This window comes from Athene cunicularia, unplaced genomic scaffold, assembly GCF_003259725.1.
Source record: "Athene cunicularia isolate RWA unplaced genomic scaffold, athCun1 SCF_2, whole genome shotgun sequence".
NCBI classification, from domain to species: Eukaryota; Metazoa; Chordata; class Aves; order Strigiformes; family Strigidae; genus Athene; species Athene cunicularia.
Genome location: NW_020799266.1, coordinates 50189 through 61913, shown reverse-complemented (window position 1 = coordinate 61913; position 11725 = coordinate 50189). Strand labels below are relative to the sequence as shown.

Genomic DNA, 11725 nt, shown 5'->3' with positions numbered 1-11725 from the left:
CGGGGCCGGCTCCTATTGTCCCGGCCCAGCCCGCGCGGCCCCTCCGCCCCGGGAGCCGCGGGCGGGCGGCTGACTGGGCCTTTATCCTTCCCGCAGTTACGGCTTCGTGGAGTTCGAGGACTCCCGAGACGCCGACGATGCCGTTTACGAGCTGAACGGCAAGGACCTGTGCGGGGAACGCGTGATCGTGGAGCACGCCCGCGGCCCCCGCCGCGACAGGGACGGGTACAGCTACAGTAGTCGCAGTGAGTACGGGCCCATCGTTGTGCGTGGTTATTCGGCTGCTTCGGGCAAGGGGCAGGAGGAGGGGAGGCGGCTCGGCTGTGTTGGCAGGGCAGAGCCGGGGGTGATGGTGCGGCTGGGACCGAGTCCCGTGGGGCGTAGGGGGGACGGGGGTCGCTATCTCGGGGAGCACGGTGGCGGGGGATGCCGGGTGCATCGCTGGGAGCAAGCTGTCTGCTGACTTAGTGCTGCAGATGTTTTTCCCGGCACCAGCGCTGCACTCGGATATCCCCTACGAAACTTAAGAGGGCAAATGGCGAAGTAATTCTGGCTGTAGATATACGGCCTTCTAAAAATGGTTTCTTGTTAATTAGAAACTATATGCTCCCTTAATGTAAGGGCTCCAGTGTTCTTGGGAGCATTTAGATGAAACAGTGATGTTGCATCACTAATGTTAATGAGTAAATATTGTTGCATAATTGGGGTAGAAGCACTCAGCTGTGAACTTTCATGTGAATGTTTCAGTTGAATATATAGGAAGGGTGGGGGGAGGTTTTCAAGCAGGAATCTGTTGTACTAAGTGGGGGATATTGAAAATATTTCTGTGTTCAGCTAACTTGTAAAGCTTCTTGAGCTGAACTATATAGAACTTAACTGGCCTAGTACTGTAATTAAAAGTACTGAGGTGCCTCTTACAGTAATCTCGAGAAGCTTGGTATTTGGGGGGGTGGGTATCTTTCTTTTTAAAAAGAATCAAATGTATGTTGTTTAAAACTGTTGCATGTTCAATTCAAACTTTTTAACAAGTCCTTGATGTTTCAATTTAAAAGTGACCAGTGGGGCTGAGGCTGTGTCCACTGAGGCTAAGATGACTGCCTTTCCTGATTGGCCATGGCTTTTCCATACATTGTGTGACCCTTGCCCTATGACCCTTTGGCTGACCTTACCGGAAGCCATGACGACAGCAGCCTTTTGCCATTAGACGCAGGGTGATGGTGAGGATTCCAAGGGTTAGACAAAACTGGTTAAACTGAACTAGGTGACTGTTACCTTGCGTGTTTTGTGGCCAAACCACCACCAAAAACCTCATACTGTGATGTAAGTACTTAGTGTAACTAGTAAACGTTTTTGTAAAATGTAGAAATGCATGTAATCAGTTAAGTTTTATATTTTACAATGTTCTGTAAAATAAAACTTAGCAAGGTGAATCTAATAAGGAGCAGTCACTCTCTAACAGATCTTAGGAGTTCAGACTTGTAGGATTTTAGTCTGTTTGATTTGCCATTAATATAGATTATGGCAAAATTGCGAAGTTTATTGGAGGCTTAGAGAAATAAAGTCCTACTCCAGTAAATATAACTGTTTAACTAACTTTTTCAGAACATTTAGTTTTCTTCATGCTAGGAGACAATCTAACTTTATTTCTTTGTACAATAAAGGTGGGGGTGGTGGCGGATATAGCAGTCGGAGACAATCTGGAAGAGATAAATATGGACCACCTGTTCGTACAGAGCACAGACTGATTGTTGAAAACCTTTCCAGTCGCTGTAGTTGGCAGGATTTGAAAGTATGTATTGATGTTCTATCATAGAGCCTGTTGTGACTAGCAGGAAGCACCAACTTCCTTTGATATCAATGTTCATTTTGATTTAAATAGATGTAATTGAAGTATTTGTGCATGAATGTTTGTGTGCAATTAATGCTTCTTGTGTTTGCTGAGACTTGTCTTAAGCTAATGTACTTGCAGAGCATGAGCATGTGGCATGGTTATAGAATTCTTCATCTACTCCCTGAAGGATTTCATGAGGCAAGCTGGTGAGGTGACCTATGCAGATGCTCACAAAGAACGTACAAATGAAGGAGTGATTGAGTTCCGATCTTACTCAGACATGAAGCGTGCCCTGGAGAAACTGGATGGCACAGAGATAAACGGAAGGAAGATCAGGCTGGTTGAAGACAAGCCACGGTCAAGCCATAGACGATCTTACTCTGGCAGCAGGTCGAGGTAACTTCTGGGACATGTCAGTCTCAGCATCAGGGCTACTTACACTGTTTAGGAAGAAGAGGATGCCTGAAAATGGAGCAGGAATTATTTTAATGTAACACAGCAAAGTCAGTTTGGGGGGGTTTCCATGCATGAAACATAAGATACAATTCATTGACGGTATATCACATCTAAGTGGATTAGTAGTATGTCTTGATGTGGTCATACTTGTTTTTGAGGAGTTGTTTAGCAGCTTTTCTCTGTTAGATAGCATAGTGGCCACACCAGACAGAGTAGGGGGCAAACTGCATTTTAAATGTTTCTAGGTCACGATCTAGAAGACGGTCTAGAAGCAGAAGTCGTAGAAGTAGGAGCAGCCGCAGCAGGTCCCGTAGTGTCTCCAAAAGCCGTTCCCGGTAAGTGATTCGTTGTTTTCTGTTAGTACAGGAATTGCTACTTCCTTACTGATAGATGTTTGCAACTGCTGTAAGTACACTTCGGTACATGCAGAATAAACTCTGTCTCTTCTTGAAAGGTCTAAATCCAGGTCACGAAGCAAAGACCGCTCACGCTCCAGATCTAAAAGCAGGAAGTCTAGATCAAAGAGCAAATCGAAACCCAAGTCTGACAGGGGTTCACGCTCTCACAGCAGATCCAAGGAGAAGTCTGAGAAGTCTCGGTCCAGATCCAGGTCCAGGTCTCGATCTCCCAAAGAAAATGGTAAAGGAGATGCTAAGTCTAAGTCCAGGTCAAGGAGTAGGTCTCGTTCCAATTCTCCGCAGCAGCAGCCATCTGCCAAGGCTCGTTCTGAGTCGCCACCCAAAAGAGCTGCATCGAGGTCCCGCTCCAGATCTCGTTCAAAATCTCGCTCACGATCAAGATCTAGTTCAAGAGATTAAGACTAGAACTCTCCTCTTACGTTGCACACTATTATGGAACATTTTCCTACTTGTCAGGCCATTTAGTGTTACGTTAGTACTTCAGAAGTTGGTTTTTTCTCTTGCAGGAGTGAATGGCCTAAGAACTAAGTAATGAGGCATAAAGGTTTAATTTGTATCCCAGATTTGAAAATACAAGATCGGATGGTGGTACAAAGCAGGAAGTGTCCCCCTTTTGTAGAAATTCAGCTAAAATGTTGATTTTATAGCATTTCTGCAGGAGTAACTTTACTCTTAAGTGCAAAGTGGTTTTTATATTAAAAATAAACAATATAAACAGGCTTAAATCTGGGCTTTTTTGAAAGTATTGTTTTTTCCTATTTTTTTTTCATGGTTTTAGAACTATGGGTATCATTAGCTTACTAGGTTACAGCTTGCTACCAAAGGCAGGATTGCCTTGCTGGGCAGGTCAGATAATTCTCTGGTTTATCTTAACTTCTCGAAGCAGGCTGCAAACTGTATAAACCGGTAACAATACTAGGGAGATTTTAGACCAGCAATAAACTCAAGTTGGAGCATTTGTGTTTATCTTAACTTGCCAAAAGAACATTCCCCCCCATACTGTGACTGTATTAAAGGTACTCTGGAACCTGTATCATACAGTATTGCTGAAAAATCCTACGTTTCAAACTTGAAAGAATGAAAGCTTTCTGACATTTTCTTGCTTGAATATCAAGTGTCACTGTTGTCGGACACTAACGTGTCTCCTGGGTGTGGTCCAAGTCACTAGTATGTTGTATGGTTTGTCAGCCTCTAAATACCTATTGGATATGAAATCTAGGTAAAAAAAAATTGTCTTCCCTCCCTTTTGACTCACTTATGTTAACATTTTGCTTCAGACTAGGAGAACTATAATCCTATTGTGTGTAAGTCTGAATTTTATTGGAAATGTAATCTCTTTGAGCTAGAGTTCTAGTCTTAACAAAGGCTTTGCTAAACCACAGTTGCCAATTCACTTAAATTGTGGAATAGGACTCATCCTAAAAAGTCCCCTTTATAGCTAAATTGATTTTTGTAACATGCAATAGCAAACATTAGAACTGCCTTGTACTCTTTATACAACGTGTAGTTTGACTTGTATAAAATTAAATTGGTGACTTAAACTTTGTGTTTATTGCAGTGTAATGGGATTCTTTTTCTGCCTCTTGTGCTGGGGAAATCACAAATTATCCTACTTACCTCTTTTTCTGAAGTAACTTTGTTTTACTAAGACACTTGGAGCTCTTGAAGTGCACTTGGTTTTGTGCTTGGGAGCAGCTGGCCAGCCTAGCGCTGTCTGGCACAGTACATTGTCCTTTTCTGAGGGGTGAGTGGATGGATGTGAAGCAGCGCCTCTGCTATGGATTTTTACACCCCTGCTCAGGTGAATTCGATCGGCCACAAGGACCACAACAAGTGTATGTTCAAATGTGACTTGATGCCACAGCTTTTCTCTCCTAGAATTGCTTTATGATCTAAGCAGTTCTCTTTAAAGTTAATACTCAGTTTCTTGCCATTTCCTTGTCATATTTAGAAAGCTTTGCCTCTTGCATATGAGTAGCAGCGTTAGTAAAAGAAGGAATCTCTGAGGAGCAGAGTTAGTTTTGCCTGATGAGCTCACATTCTGAAAGGAACTGGAATGGAACATGGTTACATGATCTCTGTTGCAAGAAGGGGGGGAAGTGTTGCCTTTATGTTGTATATTTTCATAGATTTTCTTTCCCAAGTGGGCAAAAGTGGCTGTATTAGAGCTGCCAAGCTTCCCTGTGATTATTCATAAAACCAGAGTCCTACAGGTACTTCTGGCATGGCTTAAGTCCATGTTTCTGCAGGGTGAATTTAGTACTAAAGTTTTACACTCTGCACCTGGAAGGTGGTGATTTCTGTTTAGTTAATTTGTGATAAGTAATTTTTTTTTCACATTGAAGCTGTTCTAGTTAAGGTGTACTTTAGCATAATGACTAGAAAAATCAGATGCTGTGATCACTGCAGGTAAGACCTCAGCACTGAGTTTCAAATGAGTACTGGGGACTCTACAGAAGACTGCAAGAATAGTTTAATGCAGGTTTACAGCCAAAAGCTACACTTAGGGAAATATTTACTTCCCTTTAACTGTTGACACAAAAGCATTATATCCCTTTGACTTCATTTATGCTGGTCATGGGTAGGTCAGACCATGGAGAGCTGCTGTGATTGGCCTCCAGGGGTCTTCACTAACATGCTGTACTCCCAGAAATGAACTGAACTCTGAGATCAGTAGATTAAGAGGTATATATGCAAATTTTCAGTGTGTCTATATCTTTGTGGTAAGACAACTTATGTTAACAGCTGCTTTTTTTCACATGCTTGTAGATACTAGTAGCAGCTTGTTTCTAAAACATTTCCAGTGTCAGCATGAGAATGTCTTGGCCTTATAGTAACCATTAGCACCCATCTTGGTTAAGGATGCATAACGATGGCTTTTACCAAATATATTCTTAGCTTTCTGAAATGAGGTTGTTATGACAATGGTTATGTTTGAAATCATCTTTATTCATGAATTACAGGGAGGGCCTAGATTAGGTTTAACCAACTTGCCTGTACTCCTTCAAATACTGAAGATTTCTGTTACTGGATCCTCGTGTGATGTCTCCCTTGCCTGCTGTGCAAATGAAGCAGGAATTGCTTGGCATGACTTGCATCCTTCTGGATTTGTTTCCTCTGGAAAGCTAGTCAGGTTTCAGTAGCACCAGATACCGAGCCAGTGCAGGGAAAAGTGCAAGGTTTGTGATAACTCTGAAGAACCCACCAACAAAACCCAAACACCATAATCCCTCCAGCTCTGTCAGCACTGTTTTTTTGTAGTAGTGGAAGACTGTCAGTCTGGAACGTATTTGTGATCACGAGTGTGGTTATTTCTGAGATCTCTTGGTGTTACAAAAGCGTGGTTTGGATAAATGTCTTTAAACTTCAAGTAAGAGTAGAAGACTGTGGAAGACTTGCATGCTTGCAGCTGTGGCATGTGTTTTGCATTGTCCTGCAGTAGTAGCAATAGTTGATGGCAAAGCCATCTGGTGTTGCTCATATCTCAGTTTTTAATCTAACTGCAGAGCCATCTTTTCATGGATGTGCTTTAGTATTAGGCATTCTTTTTTCCCTGGATTTAGTATAACCAATATAAATTTATTCTTAATAAAAAAGAGAAACATCCCTTCTCATCAAGTGTGGAGTGCAGGATTGACTCAAAATGTTAGTTTCCTATAGCAAATTGTGAAGGAGAAATCAATACCATTAAAAAAAATCTCGAACTTGAAATCTGGGTCTGTATTTGGGGTGTGTTCCTAACTTTTTCCCTGTATTTAAAAAAGTATCTCTCCAAGTTCTGTCCTTAAATCAATGACTTCCGTGATGTAGAATACCTGCTTTAAGGTTAGATGTTGGAAATGCCTCTCCCCTTTAGTGTGTCTCACTTAAACCCTGGCAGATAGTAGGAAAGTGTTTCTGATTCATGTCAGGGGGGAGTCAGTGTTCTTCATGAAGAGCACCACCTATAACCTTGGAAGCAAACTGAAATCCTCCCACCGTTTCCCTTGGACAGCAGCGACACTGGTTATCACACAAACAGGGAAATCTATTCAACAAAGTTCATTTTTGCCCAGAGTTTCTGGGTGACCCATCACTTGTGTGTTGAACTTAATCTCCTTGACTGCCTGCATCAAAAGGTCATCAGATGAGAGAATTGTATTTCCCAGCTCAAAAAGGTGTTTTCTTCCATGCTTTGGCTTCTAGCTTAGTGCTCCAATGGAGATGAGAACAAATGCCTAATGCACCTGGTCTGGTGAGGAAGCAAGTGACAAAATGTGATTTATTCCTGATCTAGGTAGGTGCTTGGGTCCCAAAGTGGGAATGAGGTAGTGCTTGAGGGTTTGGGGACTGCACTGAGTATCTAGCTGGTAAGGGTCATTTGATTGTCATCAAAGCCAGTCATGGGGGCTGATGAATACTTCTTTCCTTAGCCTTTACATCCACTACACGGGATTCTCGGAAACTGATAACACAACTAGCTGAGTCCATGCAACTGGTTCTGCTTCAGCAAGTCCCTGTGGCACCATGAAGAGGAATACAGCGTGCTTTAATAGGCAGACAAGCAGGCCTGTTTCATACCCAGTGTTCAAAAATCTTAATAAAAGAGGAGCTGGATGAAGAGGACTTAAAACATGCTGTTGCAAAACATACCCTCTGAAATGGCCATTTACATTACTGAGAGGAAACAGGTACAGTTATCCTAGCTTGCTGTAAGGAAGAGCACAACTTCTGTGTTTGATGTACACCAAAATAAGTAGCAATATCACTGTGCTTAGAGTGGAACTGTGAGTGGCTAGAATGGGTGGCACTCCTTTTTCCTATTATAACAGCACAGCTTTAGCATCCATTTACAAATGAGGGATTACTCTGTCCCAAATGAGATTATAACCATCTCTGCATGAGCCATGGGGAGGGGCGTTTAAAAGATGATTGTACTGGATTGTAAATCCACACATGGAATAATTTGAACTGTTGCCAATTCCTACTTAAATTTAGTTTGGGTTGGCATTGTCACATCCACAGAGCAAACATAAGTCAAAGAACGAAAGCTGGGAAAGTAGGAATTTGGCTCATGAACCTGGAAATCGTGCAAATTTAGCTGAGCTGGTGTTTAGTATGTCCTTGGCAGATGATACAAAATGCTGTGGTTATTTGAAAGAGACACAGTTGAGATGTTGATCAGAAGGTAAAGTTCCTGTGACATAATTAGCAGATCTTTGCTGTGTTTCATGTGCACTTTGTAATGTCTTATTTAATGTGAATAAGAATTACTTTAAGAGGTGAGAAACAAAAGTAATACAAATATTGCTTTGTGAAGTGGCCACTATTAATGGTTCAAGAATTGTAACTATTCTTGGAATCATAATGGTATCTAACATCATGATCAGCCCTTTTCCCCCATGTTTTGTTTTGTGGAAAGAATCAAATAGCAGAATGTGGGCTCTTAACTCTCAAAGCTTATTCACTCATTACTGTTTTTGCTAAATGTGTATGTAGGTGATGTTTTGGTTGTTTCTTGATCCAATAACAAAATGAAATAAACTGCTCTGAAGTGGCTCATAAACAATTACCCTTTTAGCTAGATCTGACCATGACCTGTCTAGGTTGGTCAGATGAACACAGGTGTGCTCCTGCATAAGAGGGAATGGATCACAGAGTTGGCATGATCCAGACCATGGAAAAAGTAGTGGCAATGGGAAGCTGTTTGCAGCTAATACATGCTTTGGGATGTACTGTACAATGGTTTGCACTAATACTCAAGTTTTGAACATGATTCTGGGTGACTCTCTGACTTGAGGGCTACATCCTCTTTTCTCTTGTTCACAGAAAGTGACTTCAGGGGGGTCTACTTTAGAATATCGCAAACACTCATTTTTAAAAATCAGCATTTTTACTCATTTTAAAAGCAAATGCTTAAATTTTGTTCCAATGTTTTGCCTTTGGACAAGAACTGAGTACAGTGATTTCAGTCCAAAATTCTGAAAATAGTGGAGGAAAACTGTTGGTGATGCTGGGGTTGGAGGTGACTGGAAGATGCAGCCTGTGCTGTCATGTGGATGGAGTTGAGGGAACTGTTTGAGCAAATTTATTACTGGTGTGTGCAGCTCCTGGAGCAGGATTATCCTGTAAACATGAATAAGAAAAGTATGTGCTGTTAAGTCAGTAGATGTAAATAGATCACTGCTGATCTGCCAGGTATAATCACAATGTGCAGTTGCACCCAGGTGATCCACTAGTTGAAGAGCAATGTTCCTCCTAGAAATGGGTGAAGCGCAGAATACTTTCCCCTGCGCAGCATTTGTGTTCCTTATTCTGCCCAGTGTCAGCATCCTTGCTCAGCACCAACTTGAGAGGAGAATAATACAGCAAACAGTCTCTCATCACCGTGGCCCAGCAGTGCTGCTGTACAATTAGCCTGGGGACAATGGCAGGGTGCAAGAGCTGCCCTGGGGTGGCATCTCCTCTTCTGCTCAACTCTGGTACAAGCATGGCACTCAGTGTGTGGTAAGTGCTGACAGTAACTGGAGAGATGGGAGAAAACACTTTGAAAGAGCCTATCCACTTACCTCCTTTGTGTCTATTTGCTGATAATTAAGAATTAATGCTCTGAACTGAAAGCGTAATCCCTCATTTGCCATAATTTAGGTGGCAGCTATGTGTGTTTGACAGCCCAGAGCAGAATTGGTTTGTAGTTCTCCGTACACAAAAGTCCCCTAGAGAGTGTGAAACTGAGGCACAGAATTGCAGTGACTTGCTCAGTGGGAATAAAAGCTACGGATGCCAGTTTGTACTTCAAACTTACTGCTGTTGCTTTATGTTTTGTAAGGTCTCTATCAGGCTTTTGGGTCAGATGAGCACAGGACGTGACTGTGGGTGAGGAGTGGCAGGCACAGCCACCTGCAGGTGCTGCCAACCTGTGAATAGCAGAATACGTGGGGATGAATCCTGGCCTAACGTGTCCCAGAGCATCTCTTGTTAAGTGCAGACCTGCTGCAGTCTGCACTAGTTAGGTCTAGTGGTATTAATGCTGCTGCAGAGTCAGATAAGCCATGTCAGAATAAAATAGGAGCATTACTAAGAGCTAAGTTTAAATAAAACTTAATAGAATCAGAGAGTATCTCAAGTTGGCAGTGACACATAAGGATAATCGAGTCCAACTCCCTGCTCCTCACAGGACTACCTAAAACTAAACCACATGACTAAGAGCATCATCCAGGCATGCCTTGAACTCTGACAGGCTTGGTGCTGTGACCACTTCCCTGGGGAGTCTGTTCCAGGGACCCACCACCCTCACAGGGAAGAACCTTTTCCTAATGTCCCATCTGAACTTTCCCTGACACAGCTTCAATCCATTTCCTCGTGTCCTACCGCTGGTCACCAGAGAGAGGAGATCAGCACCTCCCCCTCCGCTGCCCCCCTCGAGGAAGTTGTAGACTGGGATGAGGGCACCCCTCAGCCTTCTCCTCTCCAGGCTGAACAAGTCAAGTGACCTCAGCCGCTCCTCCTAAGTCTTGCCCTCGAGACCTTTCACCATCCTGGTCGCCCTCCTCTGGACACCCTCTGGCAGTTCCCTGTGCTCAAGGTGGGGCCGTGCCCGTGCAGTGTGGAGTGGGACAGTCACCTCCCTTGACCGGCCAGTGGCGCTGTGCTTGATGCACCCCAGGACAGGGCTGGCCCTTCTGGCTGCCAGGGCTCACTGCTGACTCTTACTCAGCGTCAACCCAAACCCCCAGATCTCTTTCCGTGGGGCTGCTCTCCAGCCTCTTGTTGTTCAAGACACTTTATAAACTGAGGTTGCAGAAATGGAAGTTGAGGCACAGGAGGGAGAAATGGTCTGATATTTCATCAGCCAGAAGGCTTGCTGGGAAGCCAGGGATGCCGCCTCTTTTTTTTTTTTGCCTAAAGTACCTGTTTCCTAGGGATTCATCATTCTCAATTAATGATTTTTATTTTTTTTTATGGTAAGTATAACCAGGAACAGGAAACCACTGGGAGAAGGTGAATGCTGGGTTGCTTTTTAAGTGGCTGAATTTCACTCTGTTCCTGATGTGAATTTGAACCTCCCACTGCAGCATAAAGGATTTATATGGGAAGACCTTTTTCTGTCTGTGCCACTTTATTTGAAAAGGGGGAAGAAGGCAGTAGCTGCAAATACCTGTTACTTACTTCCCGATTTTCAGGACCTAATTCTTTCATCAGTCTTTGACTTCATCTTTTCAAATGTATTAAAAATTTCAGAGTACAGAACTCAAGGTGATGGAAATCCGGCAGATACTCATGCTAGAAACAAACAGTTTATTCCTGCACTCCCCACTCCGGGTTCGGTAGGGCAGGAACTGGCAGCTGCCTCTGTCCAACCAGTCCCACACGCACTGAGTGCTGGTCTCAGTGGCTCTTTGTACATTCCTGGTCCTTGTGCTTCCAGTCTTGGCTCCTTCCACTCCCACCTTCTGCAGGTAAGTGGGACAGACTTTGTGCAAGTGTCTAAAAGGCACGTGTCTTGCATGGCCGTAAAATACTAAAGGGCGGCCAGGGAAGCTGCCCTGGGTTTTGACCAGAGCAGTCGCGAAGTGCTGCTTGGCGCCCTGCAAGGGCCAGCGCTGCCTTTCCTCTGGAGAACGACTTCGAACAATCCTTTTGCTTCCCGGTGATATTGGGGATTTTGTTTTCTCGTTCTCTGGTGATTCCTCTAACCCATGGTAAGAGAGCTGAGGAGGAGAGGCTCTGCCTGCTTCCCCGGGGCAGACCGTGGGCCTGGGGAGTGGGTTTGGTCTCCGGGGCCACCCGAGAGGAGGGCACGTTGCCACCAGCGGTGCAGCCCAATTGCTCTACGACCTGGGTGAGGTTAATTAATATCAGTGACCGGGAGAAAAAGCAGCTTCTGGCTGTTACGCTCCCCTGTCCCATCTAACCCGAGAGACAGTGGGAAATAGCGTTTCAGCCGCCCCGCAGCCCCACGCAAGGTGAGGGTGGGGGCCGCCGGCACCCTGGAGCTCAACACTCACCTTAAGGTGCCCGGTGCCAGCCCCGGGCCCCT

The 11725-nt window shown here is 44.1% G+C and overlaps 1 protein-coding gene across 1 annotated transcript; it reads left to right on the top strand.

The window, feature by feature from the left end:
* Positions 1–80: 80 nt before the first annotated feature.
* Positions 81–4245, top strand: SRSF6 (serine and arginine rich splicing factor 6). Its single transcript, XM_026867219.1, has 5 exons — positions 81–245; positions 1662–1789; positions 2019–2227; positions 2533–2622; positions 2742–4245. Exons 3-5 carry the CDS (start codon positions 2025–2027, stop codon positions 3103–3105), a joined length of 657 nt encoding a protein of 218 aa, XP_026723020.1. The 5' UTR covers positions 81–245; positions 1662–1789; positions 2019–2024; the 3' UTR covers positions 3106–4245.
* Positions 4246–11725: the final 7480 nt, after the last annotated feature.